This window comes from Anopheles ziemanni, chromosome 2 (assembly GCF_943734765.1).
Source record: "Anopheles ziemanni chromosome 2, idAnoZiCoDA_A2_x.2, whole genome shotgun sequence".
NCBI classification, from domain to species: Eukaryota; Metazoa; Arthropoda; class Insecta; order Diptera; family Culicidae; genus Anopheles; species Anopheles ziemanni.
The window spans coordinates 71129304-71144860 of NC_080705.1; the positions used below are offsets into that span (position 1 = coordinate 71129304).

The 15557-nt window shown below is 45.6% G+C and overlaps 3 protein-coding genes across 5 annotated transcripts; all 3 read right to left on the reverse strand.

The window, feature by feature from the left end:
* Positions 1 to 7748: 7748 nt before the first annotated feature.
* On the reverse strand, positions 7749 to 9703 carry LOC131288009 (LETM1 domain-containing protein 1). The gene is made up of 4 exons (XM_058317109.1): positions 9460 to 9703; positions 9016 to 9390; positions 8653 to 8947; positions 7749 to 8583 (listed from the first exon to the last, which is right to left on the reverse strand). The coding sequence occupies exons 1-4, from the start codon at positions 9603 to 9605 to the stop codon at positions 8260 to 8262; spliced, it is 1140 nt and encodes a 379-aa protein (XP_058173092.1). The 5' UTR covers positions 9606 to 9703; the 3' UTR covers positions 7749 to 8259.
* Positions 9704 to 10029: 326 nt separating this feature from the next.
* Positions 10030 to 12537, reverse strand: LOC131287657 (zinc finger CCCH domain-containing protein 3). The gene is made up of 3 exons (XM_058316732.1): positions 11681 to 12537; positions 10844 to 11606; positions 10030 to 10734 (listed from the first exon to the last, which is right to left on the reverse strand). The coding sequence occupies exons 1-3, from the start codon at positions 12424 to 12426 to the stop codon at positions 10168 to 10170; spliced, it is 2076 nt and encodes a 691-aa protein (XP_058172715.1). The 5' UTR covers positions 12427 to 12537; the 3' UTR covers positions 10030 to 10167.
* Positions 12538 to 12942: 405 nt separating this feature from the next.
* Positions 12943 to 15361, reverse strand: LOC131283332 (lysine--tRNA ligase-like). 3 transcript variants are annotated; one of them, XM_058312774.1, is made up of 2 exons: positions 15009 to 15361; positions 12943 to 14901 (listed from the first exon to the last, which is right to left on the reverse strand). In XM_058312774.1, the coding sequence occupies exons 1-2, from the start codon at positions 15134 to 15136 to the stop codon at positions 13185 to 13187; spliced, it is 1845 nt and encodes a 614-aa protein (XP_058168757.1). In that variant the 5' UTR covers positions 15137 to 15361; the 3' UTR covers positions 12943 to 13184. The 3 variants fall into 3 exon arrangements, with proteins under 3 accessions (XP_058168757.1, XP_058168749.1, XP_058168765.1); XM_058312766.1 differs by having other exon boundaries at positions 15000 to 15361; XM_058312782.1 differs by having other exon boundaries at positions 15310 to 15350.
* Between the last annotated feature and the right edge of the window lie 196 nt (positions 15362 to 15557).

Below are 15557 nucleotides of genomic sequence, written 5' to 3' on the forward strand. Positions count from 1 at the left end.
GGTAAAAGGCCCGTTTACTGGGCCCAACCTTATGGATGTAGTTTTATTTTGCGTTGGTTATTTTTATTCTGCGTTGGTTATTTTCATCACGTTGAAGAACCACCTTTCCCAAGAGTAGATGCAATGTTCGATTCGAAATTGTCCCCAAAATCACGAAAACGTTTCTTTTCGTTTTGTATACCCAGAGAAAACGGGAACTATTTTACTACGATGGTGCAAACATTATTACGCATACGGTATGGTATACACGGTGGTGCAAACATTATCACGCATACGGTATTTGGTTTCCCTTAGCAACAGCACAGCGGTTAAGGGGAAATTTCGACGCTTAGGGGAAATTTCGACGCGTAGAAATTGTGCATCTTACTTTGGCGCTCGCTTCGCTCGGCATCTTCGCTATTGCTATCTAAGCTCAAGGTAGAAATTGTCGAAATTGTCTGCATCTCACTTTCGCGCTCCCTTCACTCGCTTTCAATGCTATTGCTATCTAAGCTCATGGCATGGTGTAACAGTAATTTGAGAGGCGACTAGGTAAAACGGCCCGGTTACACGGCCCAGTTACAGGACCCAGTAACAGGACCCAGTTACAGGACCCGGTTACAGTGCCCGGTAACAGGGCCCGTTTACAGGGCCCGGTTACATTGCCCATTCATAGGACCCGTTTACAGGACCCGTTTACATGACCCGTTTACATGGCACGATAACACGGCCCGTTTCCAGGACACGGTTGCAGGACGCTACATGGCGCGGTGACACGGCCCGGTTACACGACCCGTTTACAGAGGGCCCGGTAACAGGGCCCGGCAACACGACTAATTTACTGGACCCGTTTACATTGCCCAATGACAGGTCCCGGTTACAGGACCCAATTACAGGACTCGATTACAGGGCCCGTTTACAGGACCCATTTACAGGGCCCGTTTACAGGACCCATTTACAGGACCCGTTTACATGACACGGTTGCAGAATCCATTTACATGGCCCGGTGACACGGCCCGTCAACAGGACCCGTTTACAGAGCCAGGTAACCCGGCCAATTTACAGGACACCGTTACATGGCCTGGTAACACGGCCCGTTTTCAGGGCCCGGTAATACGGCCCGTTTACAGGACCCCGTTACACGGCCCGGTAACAGGGCCCAACCTTATGGAAGTAGTTTTATTAATAATTTTATTCTGCGTTGGTTATTTTCATCTCGTTGCCACCTTTCCCAAGAGTAAATGCAATGTTCGATTCGAAATTGTCCCCAAAATCACGAAAACGTTTCATTTCCTTTTGTATGCCCAGAGAAAACGGAAACTATTTTACTACGATGGTGCAAACATTATTACGCATACGGTAAATGGGGGTACACGGTGGTGCAAACATTTTTACGCATACGGTATTTGGTTTCCCTTAGCAACAGCATAGCGGTTAAGGGGAAATTTCTACGCTGTAAAGGGGAACCTGACGCGTCAGCACAGTCCATCTCACTTTCGCCCTCCCATCGCTCGCTCACTTCTCGCTATTGCTATCTAATGCCATCGTTACGGCTAACTGTAATTTTAGAGTGGATATTTGCTTTTATCTTGTCTTCAATTTTCATTTACCGCCTGGAGGTGGGCGGAAAATACAGGGAAATTTGAAACTTGCTTGTTTCACTGGACCATCTGTTCGCTGGCGGGTGGCCAACACCGCGAGATAAATTCACGGCCCTCGAACTGTCCCGTTCCCAGCCCCGCTGATTCGCGTCAACAACGAACGAGGAAACACTCGGTGGGAGAGGGAAATGGCGGAGGATGACAACGGGAGAGGATTGGTTTTGATTTCCGATTCATTTCGATCGAAGCGACAGACCGACCGAGACGCACCGTGGCCACCGTCCGCGTTGCTCCATCGTTCGCGTTCCTTCGAACGGATTGTCGATGATCGGGTTTATTTTTCGATTTCCCTCCAGGGGGTGGAAGCTGTCGATGAAATTTTGGTTTTTTTTTTCTTATTTTACTTTCCTCGCTTTTCAAACTGAAACCCGAAAGGAAGCGAAAACGTTCCGTGCGCACATGGAAGACCACTCTGAGGGGAACCGAGGCGCCATGGAGGATTGGGGAGAAGGAAAAATCAACTGAATTTATACCGCCAGCCAAATATATACACGCTTCGTTCTGTTCAGCTTCACTTCACGGCGTTATTGTTAACGAGTTTTTCTTTTCGCGCCACTGAAAGTATACACAGACAAAGAGAGGGAGAGAAAGAGAGAAAGTAATATGAAAATCATCAGAATTGTTTATCTTTGTTTTCTTTTTCTTGTGGAACAGGTTGCATATTTTTAACAAATTCTTTTACGCCAATGCGACAGAGTTATTTTAAAATGGAATCGCAGCTTTTCTTTAAATCAGGAAAACCAGAGGAGCCCACGGCATCAAGCAACGGTAGTACTATAGAAAATATTACCATAAGCCTTATAAACGACCATAAACTACAACTTCCACTACAGTCTCTGGCTTTCTTTCCCAACACTCCCCAGCATGGGTCAAAAGCATTCATTTTAAATTCACAAAACAAAGCATCCACTGTGTTTATTCATCCAAGCAAAACCACTCGACGAATGTACATTAAAATTTATCTCCATCTCCTCTGGGATGATCATCAATTGCGCTTGTGCGCCTGGAATGTTTTCCATGCACACATTTGCCGTTTTTTTTTTTTAACTGAGGATTTTTGTTTCCGTTGTCGCATCACCGCATCTACATAGCGATGCCATTTGTTTCTCGTTGTGCGCATCCTGCGAGCAATGAAATGGACGCATTTATTTCAAGCACGGTATAAACATTGAAGCGACACAGCAAAAGCATGGCAAACGGTCAAACGGCCCCATACGGCAACTGGCTGCGGATTTCTGCTTTCTTGTGAGGAATGTTGTTCCCGTTCCCGACTGGGTAATGCTAAAAGCGGACCTTTAGAGCTGTTCGGAATGTCTTATAAGGAAAACAGATTATTTTACAACTATAAAGCATAGACATTGGAAGGGATTTCTGTTACAATTAAAATGTTATCAAGATTCGATATCATTGTTTAAATGTTCAAATTCGATCATTTCCACGAAGCACCAGGCGCCTCCATTAGAGACCACAAAACAACCAGGCGCCTCCACCATATCTAGACGAGCTTCCTATTCTTTTTGAATAAGTGGCAAAGGAAACCAAAGGAAACAGGGTCAATAAATTGATCTAATAATTTTAACCGGAGCTTTAACCAATTAAGTTACTAAAAGTACTTTACTACAAGTACTATATGGTACACAGAACGCATTAAATAGAACTATTCACTTTGTTAATTATATTTTCACATCATGTACTTGCTCGGCTGATTTTACTGCACACAACCTTTTATAGCTGATATGATGGGGAGGTCATAGTCTAACGGTGGTAATTCTTTCTTCTTTGGGCAACAGAACAAGTTTGTTACGGGTAAATAGCAATGAAACACGTAATTTGCATATGATTGTGCTCCGTGTAGGACAGTCTTAAAATAGAAAGCTCCCGAGCAAGTTAATTAACGGGTATGATAAAAGAAATTTAATTTACCAATCATTAAAATAATATATGATACGAAATATATTACTTCACTCCATCACTATGCTCGGTTAAGCTGCTGCCTTTCACACCATTTCCTTCTCTGTATATCCTACTTCGTTAACTATTTTCCCAATTAAAACCATATATTGCTGGCACAATTAAAACCCAACGCAATTGTTCGAAAATTAATTTTCCTGCCAGTAACTCGCCGTGGCGGTTTCGTTGGGTAATTATAAGGCCATAGCAGAAATAAACATCGATCTCATCGTGACGCTTATTCTCGGGGCATCATTTTCGCTTCCGCTTCACCATTACCACCACCGGAACGGGCCACACACTGCCAGGGCTGATCGCTTCCGCTAATTTATCTCCAAAACCGGTGCCGATGCTAATGGAGTGACTTTTGCTGACCCTTCGGCAATCGACGGGCGAGAAATAATCTGAAAATGTCAGCTAACGGAGCAGGTGCTGGTACACTTTTCGGCATTTTCTGGGAGCATTTTTTTCTTGGTAAACTGGTTTGCGACAACATTGTTAGTAAGTTCAAACCGTTTTGAATTATTTTCCTACAGTGTTTCTAAAAAATGAACGCCATTATCAGGACGCCAATGGATTTTCATTTAAAAAAATAAAAACTAGCTTCAAGGGCATTTTTGCTGGAATGGGAAAACAAATAGCGAACGAATTGGAGAGGCCGGTGTAAAATGTGGGAACAGTTTCTCTTAGATCCAGTGGGGTGGAAAATAGGCCTACACCGCAACGCTCATGCTAGAGGCAATGTGCACAATGTTGCACCCGAGCGCAGCATCAAATGCACACGAGATGCACTGGCAGGAAATTCAAACGGAAATATAAACGACACGATACGGCTCAGGTCCAACCACCCTGAAATACACACAAACACACGCGTACATACACACATCTACGTACAGAAAAACACATAGGCGCACCTGTACTTGACTGCAAACGTCAAATAGGTAAATAGATTGCCGTTGGCTGGCCTTGACTCGGTTCTTCCGATGCTAGACCATCCCGTCCCGGACCAATATTTACATAGGGGACGTCGTGCAAAGTGAGGAGGAAAATCAAGTGTAAGCTGTTGCGTTCGCTTATTTACCTCTCCCGCGCAGCTGATTGTAGATGGATCCTGTTTCCCGATGCAAAAGGAAAGACACACTGGCACAGCTAAAATCGTTAGGCTTTGTTCGTTTTGCTTCCCTTTAGGCCAACTGTCTCTCCTCTCTCTCTCTCTCCCTCTCTCTCTTTTTAGCTTGATTTTTGTTTTATCCATCAACAAACAAATTTGCTGCTATTTTTACGATATGATTCGACATCGGGGAACGGAGGGTTAGTACAGGTTGTGATCAACTTTACGATCGAATGTACATCGTCGTACCACTCGGTGGGAGCTCGCAATTGCTCCCCACGACATCGAAGGCATCAGACCTTATGACGGCGGCAGGTTTTTGTGTTTGCTTCCGTTTTCCACCCAGGGGTTGGCCTTCAAATAAAAAGCGATTCCCTGAGAAAAAGCCAAACCAATGAAGAACTCTCCATGGCATCACCGATCGATCGAGTCTAATTAAAGTCTAAATTGAACCATTTCCCATCAGCTTCCCGGAAAGAGTTGGGGAGGAGGGGTGAGGGAGGCTTCTGGACGCGTGTGTGTGTGCGCGAGAGAGACCAGGTGTGTGTGCAGGTGTCCATTTGGGCTCAAAATCGTTCAATCGGAACGCGCATGGAGCGTTGCCAATGAATGCACTTTTGATTCGTTCCTTTCGCAGGGGTTTTATTTGCCCTTGCCGTCGGGATTACTTACAATGCTAGCTCCTATCTGGATTTGGGAGCAAACATATGGGTCTGAGGGTGTAGGGACACTCATCGACGAAGGCGCGTTGTGAGCGATACCAAATTAAATTTTCGTCCACTCAACAAACCCAACGAAACCGACACCCGTGGCAGGAAACGACGATACGTTGATCGAATTAATGTCCCATCAGGGGACGTTCAACCTGTTTCCCCCAATCCTTGTTTATCCTTGCAGCGAGCGCCCGTTTTTCCTTCGTTTGCACTTTTATCACCCAGGAAGCCAGCCTGACCGGTCAATTTAAATTAGTTTCCGCTCTGTAATTCTATTATTCGACCATTTTTCGGGCACCCGCTTCGGGTACTAGCGGCCATCAACACTCCATCACCGTGCCAAACGTTCCAAACCACCACCAGTTGGTCGAAAGTGAATGAAACTATTTTTACCCCCCGCTCCGAGCCAGGAACGACACCCAGAAATTACCTACATCGCGTGACCTATCAACAAAACAAACCCCGAGAGGGAGTTAGAAGAAGGGCGTTGGTGTTGTGGCAACGGTGGCCCCTTCCGGTTTTCCATGAAAATAGAACCATTTCCCTTGTAGCCAGTAGGCAATCCGGCGGAGGATCTACATCCCATCAGCTGGGCGCATGAAAGTGTTTCGTGTGTTTATGTGTGTGTGTGTGTGTGTGTGAGTGTTTCAGCGTCCCCTGGATGCCGTCGGAGTGGGCAATTTCCTAGTTCATTGAGCGCCGATTTGGAATCGCTTTCGTGGTGGGATTAAAATCACTTTTGTTGGTCACCAACAACACGGTGCTCTCCATCGATGCGTGCCAATTGCGGTATCCACTTCCCAGGTGTGCCTTTTCAGTGTTAGAAACAATCCCCCCCCATACCGCAGACTGAATGGTCCTTCTCGCGGTGTTTCCCAGGTGTTATTCACAAGCCAGGACGTGTTTGTAGGCGCGCGACAGGGGTACATGATAATGGCGGGCCTATTTCGGGCGGGAAAAGAACGGGCGCGTGCCTATTTCTAGTTGTACCTTCAGCGAGGGAGAAGGAAGAAAAAGCCTACCGTACGGAGATGCTCCACCTCACACTTGATTCCACATCGCGTACATCTGCACTCACTCACGGGCGCAGCGGAGGGTAAAGACATTGACCAGGGATGGGTAAGCTTTTCCTCTTCCAAGTCACATTTGGAGCTGATTCGGTCCTTTTCCGCTACAACATCTCTTAGTATCGTCTAGCTGGAAGGATAGGAGCTGGAGGTAGATGCAACAATCACCAACGGCTGGTCAAACCCGTTCCCCAGTCAACTCCGCTTTTCCACTGACACTTTTTTGCCTGCAGCTCCTGGCAAAAACCAAACCGCGTACCCGAAACGTTCCACGTGCGCGCACCACGATTCACCGCAACGAACTCCGTGCGACACAAACACTCGATTGCGACTGAGCCCCGAGACCTAGGGCCGCGAGACTCGCGAGTTTTCCACGAAAAACCCGCAACGTGCGAGCAATAGATATCCCAAACGGGATGTGTCACGGGATGTTGGCGCGATTGGGTTTCGCTCGCTCTCTCTCAGTCTCCTCCGCTCGCGCGCGCCTTTCGTTCTCCACGGGAAACGTTTGGTGTGGAGTTTAATCTCGCAAACAACAGAGCCCGAACGGCCACTCGTTGCGTGCAGAAAGCTGGTTGTACTATCACGGGTATCTAGTGGATTGCAAGGGGCGCATCCTTTCGTTTGCCGCTCTGGGAAAATCTCGAATGAAAAGTTCATCCTGGTGAGAGATAGCGCAAGAGCATCGAGAAAGCGATGCCTGCTGCGGAGAAATGACAGCTTGGTCACGGTTCTTAGCGCCAATAGGATAAGCGATATGCTTCGAAATTTGTCCATTTATAAGTTAAAAATTAAATAAGTTGTGTTTCATTATAATTCTATCCTATAAGGATTCTAATATACTTTAAACTTAACTTTGGTTCACTACTGGGTTCAAATAAACTACTGCATCCCAGCGAACTGTTTTTGTTTTAGAGATTAATTGTCTAGGAGATTTACTACGATTCCCACTACACACGCATATGGCATTTGGAAAGGACTCTTCATACCACGCTAACGCACACGCATGCAAAGTTTTCTCTTTCTCATAGTAAACGCTTTTCGTACTAAGTTATGGGCACTTCCTTTCCCAGCCCCCTCTTTTGAGATGGCAAGATTTTTCCCGCGTATCCCATCATCATCTCTCAACATCTACCTACAATCTGCACAGTGGGATCATCTATCTATCTATAAAAAAATCTGGACATCGTTAAATTTTCTTTCGGATTCTGCTTATCGCATTAAAAAGGTTCCTAGCGCATATCGGCAATCTATCCATACCATGGATATGTGTATTTGGAAAAGTATTATAAGTTGGATCATTAATATATTGGAAATATCCGCTGCCTTGTGTAACGAAACACCATTTCTAGAGGTCATGAAAACACGTTAACAATAGTCTTATTTGAAGCAAAGGAGATGTTAACAGGTATGGTTTTTGAGGCAGTTCCATCAGAAACGATTTATACACCCACAGCGAGTGAAATATTTCCGTAGATAAATATGATAATTGTTACATGTTCAGTGTGTCGTATTCATTGACGTTTAATCATCGGGCGAATAAAAGTGGTAAAATGTGTTTTAAACCCTTCTCACTAGCTGTACCTATCTACGGAAATAGTGAACACACTGTAAATTTTATAAATCTTTGATATTTTATCAAGGTATCAAGGATATCAAGGTTTGGTACATCATTTGGCTCTTGTTATTAGAACTTAGAACAGCTGCTTTCGCTTTCGAGCCTGATTTTAAACTTTCGAGTAAGCCATCAAAACATTTCATCGAATACTTCGAAACGCTCAGTGGATCAAGATCCAATTGTTGGGGTGATTATAAGTTAGCAAAATCGGTAAATGTAGCAGCAAACTGATGGAGTCCTCGTTCACGACCAGCGACACTTTCACCCACTCCTGTAACCATTCTATCATACTTTCAGCACTCAGATTGGTCGCATTCAGGCCCCTCAGGAAGCAGGCGTGCTTAAGCGATTCTATCGGCATATTGTGCACTCCTCCCTCCCGCTTGATGGCCATGTCCATGTGATGCACGATGTAAGCACGCTCGCTCAAACGGAACCGTCGTAAAATGCCCGCTCGAACATCGTGCAACCGACATAGATATTTCTATTGGGATGAAAAACCGGTATATTAGCGATAAACCGAACAAGTGTAATCAACAAAGTGTTCACCCACCAGATGCGATGAGGCCAAACTGTTCAGATGAAATGGTGGTCGCTGGAAGACTTCTTTAATGTCCAGTATTTCTTCGGCCGTCGGGTGAAGACCGCTTCCGAGCAAACCCAGGATGTACCTAAACTTTTTGTACGACGGATCATCATTTTTCTTCAGTGCGTCCAGTTTCGACTGCATGCAACGAAACACGCGTCTATTGTATACCAATCGGTTTCGTAAATCGATTTGAACGAATTCGACCTTCTGCTGAATCGACCAGAAGTGTGACGTCAGTAGTACGCGAGGATACATATAGCTACAACAGCAAAATCGATAAATTACTTTCCCAATTCGCCAACATAGGCAGGGCATCATTATACTTACGCTAGAGGAAATATCACATAGTTTGCGAAAGGAAGTGCCGATATGAGCAATACCGGTGCCACTTTCTTCATGTCCCGTGGCATCTGGTAGTACAGCTCGATTTCCTTCCGGGTCAGGCACCGAAGATCGTTGTCGTGCGAGTAGACGATTTTGGTGATCTTGACTAGCTTTTTCATGTCGTTGAAGAAATCTCGCACCCCGACCAGAAACACGCGGTACACGTGCATCGCCGAGGGAAACTTTTTCTCCAGCACTTTATCATAGTTCTTAACGTAGTCGAAGAACCGTGAAAAGACGTAGCCCTGTACGTTACGCTTGACATTTTCCCGACTGTATTTCACCGCCAGTCGTTCCTTCGTGGACTGTTTGTCGTTGCTAGGCCGAAAAAAATAGATAACATTAGCAGCAGCAGCGAATCGGGCTTTTCAAAATTAACACCTTTACCTTCCGTCTTTCGAGGTGCCCCCACCGGAGCCGGTACTTTGGAATCGTATCGCAAACCCGGCGCAACTGCTCACGAAGGACACGGGCTGACGCTGCTGTAGCAGCGGTTGGTGACGACACAGCGTTCGTAACAATGTCAGCGACATGGTTACACGGAAAGGAAAAGAACTGAAACACTCGCGATTTGTCTATATTACATCATATTCTTTCCACTTATTGGACCACACGCATCTGATCGACTGATGATACGGAAGAACCACGACAGGCCGTCCAATGTTTACATCATATTGGCTAATGTCAAGAGACAAACGTCAACGTGTAGTAGTTTTGTAAACAAACCGTTTAAAAAAATACAATCCTGCATGAATATTTTTTCATTCCGGTGTAGCTATTCTGTGCAATAAGTTTTCTATTAGGTTAAAAGGTGAATTAATACATTTAATTAGTTGATTCTAATATTAACCAACCCAAGATGAGGCAAATTAAAGTTTCAAGATGGTGTTGATGTAGCTAAGCTTTTTATGTTTCAGATGCAGACAATTTCAAGGAAAATGTAATTCGCCACAAGTAGTGTATAACTCAGTTTATTTTATTATCTAAAAACTCTTTAAACATCGTCAATATGCTATTTTTCTCTTTTCATTATTTTTTCATTCAATTTCAAACGATCTTCAAACGATGCGACGACCCGACATACAGAGGCAGCGATCAGATAGGAATAAACGACGGCAGAGTACCGAGTGCTTTGCGGCGCAACACTGGAGGCCGTGTATCTTCTTCCTCATCGCTGCCTCCGGCATTTTCATCCTCCGGTACTGCATCATCCGCTTGCCAACCGCATCCTGTTTTCCGATCGCCACCATCATCATCTGGCTCACCTTCTATACTTACGCTTTTCTCATCGTCCTGGATTCCGCTTCCAAGCTGCACCTGGTCCACTTCTTCGTGAGCGTGTCGTTGTTTCATTTTTTCCACTTCACCAAGCATTCGCTTCAACTGCATTCTTTCACTAGCACTCAACTCACCCGATTTTTCTGGCTGGTTTACCTTTGACGACGTTCTCGAAGTCCCATCGTCCTGGTAATACCGCACAGGCAATGCGGGTAGTGTGACGGTCTCCGGATGCGCCGTTGTTTCCACAGCTACTGGTGAGCTGGACCCAGCTACGGGTTTCTTTTTCATCTCTTTCCGACCGTGTGGGTAGGGACATTTTATGCGATCGCATTTTCCATTACGCTCAAACTCGGGACATTGGAATATGTGTCGATTCGGACACTGACAACGAAAAAATCGTTCGTTGAAATAGCGAACGGGATAAGAGAAAAAATTAGTTAACTGCCTGAAATAGATGTACTTTATGAAGATTTTCAATGAAACCCATTACCTTGTCCGCCAATGCACAAAACCCATTCAAAAAAGCATCGCATATACGCTCCTTCTCGCTCACTTTTTTGTGCAGGTACGGACATACATCACGCATGCAGCGACCCTCGAGGAAAAACGTACAAACGGGCATCTTTTCCAGGGAAACATTGTGCGACAAAAGGCACCCATCCAGGATGCATTCTCCGCGCAAAAACTTCTGGCAGATGCTCACGTGTTTGGGATCGTGCAACTTGGGACACTTGCCACGATTGTGCGCTAAGCATTTCCCCAGGCGACGATAAATATGGCACGGTTCGTTGCACTTCTTTAACTTGCTCGCCAGCACCTGAATGCTTCGCTGTTTGGCTGTACTGAGATGGGTTCGTGTTTTATGATTGTCAGTCCGAATGAACGTTCCATCCTTGCGTGCTTTGTACGTTAGCCCGCCGATGTCGATACGATTCATGCGCGGTTCCGGGGCATGCAGGGCCGCTGCGGCATCGCGAATGGTCCGTAATTTCATTCCCGTCCGATCCAGTGCGAAGCGTGTACCACGGATGATGAGGAAGTGTTCTTTGGTTTTGGCCGGATGATTGTACGAAGAAGCAGTCGCCGGTTGGCTCACGGCTGGGAGAGATTTCTGTAGCTTGTTGTTAGAAGACCGATACAACACCCCGTTGATATTGACCAATACTAGTCGCTTGTTTTTGGACGCATAAGCGACGGTGCTTTTGTTAGCAATAGCTTTTTCTACTTTTTTTACTGGCATGCTGTTGCGCTTTCTGTAAGATTGGAAATCAACATTTGTTACCACATACATAACGGTTTGCGAAAAACGGTAGATGATAATACATACAATTTCAACAACTTTCGATCAGCAATAACCACCTTCATCGGATTGATGCCATTTATTCTCGACAGGGCGTAGCGCTTCACGAAAGAAGGTTTCTCCATGGGTGACCTTGACGGGATCCTCCGATCGATACGAAGACTTTTCCTTTCCGGTAGCACCTTCGGCTTCACATTCTCCATTCCGATGGTTGAAGGGACACTGCTACGAATGAGTTTATTCTTCCCAATTTTTACTAACGGCGCAAGCTGGCTATTTGCCGTGCCAATCACGGTTCGTTTGGCATCGTTTGGATTGTGCATCGCAGTAACCTTCACACCGCTGGCAGTTGTTGCTCGAATAAGTTTTCTTCGAGTATTTTTGATGATGGGATTTACCGACCCAGAGAACGGCGGAGGTTTCCTCACGGGCTCGGAAGTTTGGTCCGCAATTCGGTATGAGTTGGCTGATGTAACCATTGCCGGAGGTGCCGCAGATGTGACTGTAGCAGCTGTTGTTACCTGTTGAGTCCGTAGCTTCTGCAGAAAGGCAGGATTAACATGTATCGCCGCCTGTTGTGGCGGATTTTGTACTTGATGATCAGCATCCACACGCATAAGCGTCCCATGTGAGGCCAGAAACATGGGATTAATATGCGCTTTTGCAAACTTGGGATTGATAAATATTTTCGATGGCTGTCCCATTGTTGCTGGAGTAGCTGCTGATGCTTCCTTTGCGGTGGGTATGGATTGTACGTTATTTGGCTGCTGCATCGAGCCTTCTTCTTGTAATATACTATTACACTATCACAGATAATAAAAATTTATCTTAAAAGCTGTACAACCCAAAAATAAAAGCTATGCACACACAACTACGTAATTACACGCTTCTTTTTCTACACGATTTTAAAATGTCTCTAAGTGTCAAAGTGACATCAGTCGATTCAGGTTGCATAAGGTTGTTCAATGAAGCTGTGCTTACACCAGGTTAGCTTCACTTAAGTAATCTTGATTCAAACGCTTCAAATTTGAATTTATTTCTGATTAGCAATAATGCTCGAGAATGATAATGAATTTCTGTAATATTTGATCCATTTTGCAAACACTGAAAAAGAAATATTTACGCCACGTTACTTTGGGTAACGAGGACCGTATCTAACATAACATGAAGAATATGTATCTGATGTATTCGAATCATTTGTATCCATATAGAATAAAAATCTGAACGGTTCACAAACGTTAAATGATTATTATACAGCGATGCATTCATTAACATATTGTAGTCAAAAATTGTAGCCCATCATTGTGTTTATTCAACTTCAATTGAATGATACAATGGTAACGCAAAACTATTGTTTGAATAATTTAATTACCAAATAAGTAAGTATTCGATTTCATAAACACGCGAAAATATAAATGCGATCGTCCTGTCGAAAATCAGACACAACTGCACTGTTTGGATGGTACGGCTATTGAAGCAAATCGGCTGAATATATTGAAATGAGTGAAAAAAGCGACAACAGCACGTTCTTTTAATTTGCATTTCCTTCATCGCCTGCAGCAGCAGCCTGCTCTGGATTTTGACGATTTCGGTTGGGATCGTCCGGCTTCATGGCCGGGAACAACAGTACTTCCTTGATGTTGTTCGAATCCGTAAGGAACATCGTTAAGCGATCGATGCCCATACCCCAGCCGCCGGTAGGTGGAAGCCCGTACTCAAGCGCGGTACAGAAATTTTCATCCACTAGCTGCGCCTCGTCATCTCCGGCTGCTTTGTCGGCCGCCTGCTGCTCGAACCGCTCACGCTGCACGGCCGGATCGTTCAACTCGGTGTACGCATTGCAAACCTCCTTTTTCATGACGAATAACTCGAAACGCTCGGTAAGTCCCGTCAGGCTGCGATGATACTTTGCCAGCGGGCTCATGATTTGCGGATGATCGCAAATGAATGTCGGGTTAATGCAGTTTTCCTCCAGGAACTCTCCGACCAGTTTATCGAGCAAACGGGCCGCTGTGCGCGGTGGCGAGCAATCAACCTCGTGCTTCACACACAGGGCATCCAAGAACTTGGCAGCTTCAGGGGTATGCAACTTATCTGCCGCCGGGAATTTTACCTTCAAAATTTCCTCCAGAGAGCTGATCATAGAGACACGTTTGAACGGTGGCGTAAAGTCGATTTCAAACTCCTTGCCCTCGGGACCATCCGGATGGTACTTGATCTTGTACGAACCGTGGATCGCGTACACCATGCCCGAGAGCAGCTTTTGAGTGATGTCAATAATGTCATTGTAATCCGCGTACGCCATATAGAACTCGCACGTTGTAAACTCCGGGTTGTGCGTCAGATCAATTCCCTCGTTGCGGAACTGACGACCAATCTCGTAGACGCGATCGAGCCCACCTACCGTTAGCATCTTAAGATACAGCTCCGGCGCAATGCGCAAAAACAAATCCATATTCAAATCGTTGTGATGCGTCACAAACGGTTTAGCGGTAGCACCACCCGCTATCATGTTCATCATAGGCGTTTCTACCTCGAGGAACCCGAGCTGATCGAAAAACCGTCGCACGTAGCTAATAATCTTTGCGCGAGTTATGAAGATGCTTCTCACATTGTTGTTTAACATCAGATCGAGGTACCGCTGGCGGAACCGGGTCTCCTTGTCCTTCAACCCGTAATGCAAGTGCGGCAACATATGCAAGCAAGGCGCCAGCAGGGTAATCCGTTTCGGCATTACCGACAGTTCACCTTTCTGCGTCTTTCCGGGCACACCAGCAACACCGATAATATCGCCTCGTCGTAGCTTGGCCATATCTTCGAAAAACAGCTGCTCGCTTTCGTACATCTTGGCATTTGCCATCACCTGCAGCTTCAAGCCTTCGCCGCGCAGATCAAAGAATATAAGCTTGACGCCGGATTCGCGAATCGCATGTACACGTCCCGCCACGCTCACGTTCACATCGGCCAACGTTTCGCCTTCCTTTAGGTTGTTGTACTTTTCAATGAAATCTCCAATCGACATCGTCACGTTGAACTTGTGCGGATACGGATGCGATCCAGGCACTTTCTTCAACTCTGCCACGGCACCGCTCCGCAGCTTGAAGTACTCGTTTGGAGAAATTTCCTCCTCATCTTCCTTGGCAGGAACCTTCTTACGGGAAGCATCGGCCGGCTGCGGTGGCTGTTGTGCCTTCTTCTCCTGTTTTTCCTTTTCCTTCGCCTCCGCCTTCAAACGCCTCTTCAATTCACTGAAACAGACAAGCAAACACGTGTCGATTGTATCATCTTTACTACGCAATTCAAAGGGTAGTTTCTAAGAACTAGCAATCGAGAAGATGACCAATACATTTTTTGCCGCTTCGATTTCCATCTTACAGAGTCAGACGTGGCGAATACGGTTCGAAACACTGGCGACCGGGGTGAAAATGGCACTAGGGCGTGTATACATGAAATTCTTTGTATCGTACGGAGCGCCAACATCATTACTTTGGCATAGAACTATTATTTATACAAATCTGCCACAGTCCACATGAAAAGCACATGACACGCAACCAAAATACACCATTCGCCGGTCGCCGTGTCAGAAGTCACAACACCGTCCCCAAGATGGGCAATTCGTAGAGCAGGCCGCTTGGGCGGATTGGTAAAAGCCTTACTTTTTCGATAACTTTTCTTCGCACGGAATTGCATCAGCCATTATTCACTATTATTTACGTCGGCCTTCCTCGGTAGCACGTAACACAATTCCGCAGCGAACGTTGAGAAACACGCGAAGATTGGTCGGTTTGTGTGACAATGCTTTTGACAGTCTGTCCAACTCCGTTTATATCGCATGGTAGATGGTTTTTTTCAAACTTGTTTCGCACGATTCGACGATCTTTGATTTCTGTCCACCTCAAGGTGA

Excerpts from the sequence above, each read along its gene's own strand:
- LOC131288009 (XM_058317109.1), bottom strand. The coding sequence starts at position 9,605 with ATGTCGCTGACATTGTTACGAACGCTGTGTCGTCACCAACCGCTGCTA. Across the intron at positions 9,391-9,459 it reads GGCACCTCGAAAGACGGAAG|CAACGACAAACAGTCCACGA; the intron begins GTAAAGGTGTTA and ends TTTTCGGCCTAG. Across the intron at positions 8,948-9,015 it reads TATGTGATATTTCCTCTAGC|CTATATGTATCCTCGCGTAC; the intron begins GTAAGTATAATG and ends TTGCTGTTGTAG.
- LOC131287657 (XM_058316732.1), bottom strand. The coding sequence starts at position 12,426 with ATGCAGCAGCCAAATAACGTACAATCCATACCCACCGCAAAGGAAGCA. Across the intron at positions 11,607-11,680 it reads GATCGAAAGTTGTTGAAATT|AAAGCGCAACAGCATGCCAG; the intron begins GTATGTATTATC and ends CCAATCTTACAG. Across the intron at positions 10,735-10,843 it reads TTTGTGCATTGGCGGACAAG|TGTCCGAATCGACACATATT; the intron begins GTAATGGGTTTC and ends TTTCGTTGTCAG.
- LOC131283332 (XM_058312766.1), bottom strand. The coding sequence starts at position 15,136 with ATGATGTTGGCGCTCCGTACGATACAAAGAATTTCATGTATACACGCC. Across the intron at positions 14,902-14,999 it reads AAATCGAAGCGGCAAAAAAT|TGAATTGAAGAGGCGTTTGA; the intron begins GTATTGGTCATC and ends TGTCTGTTTCAG.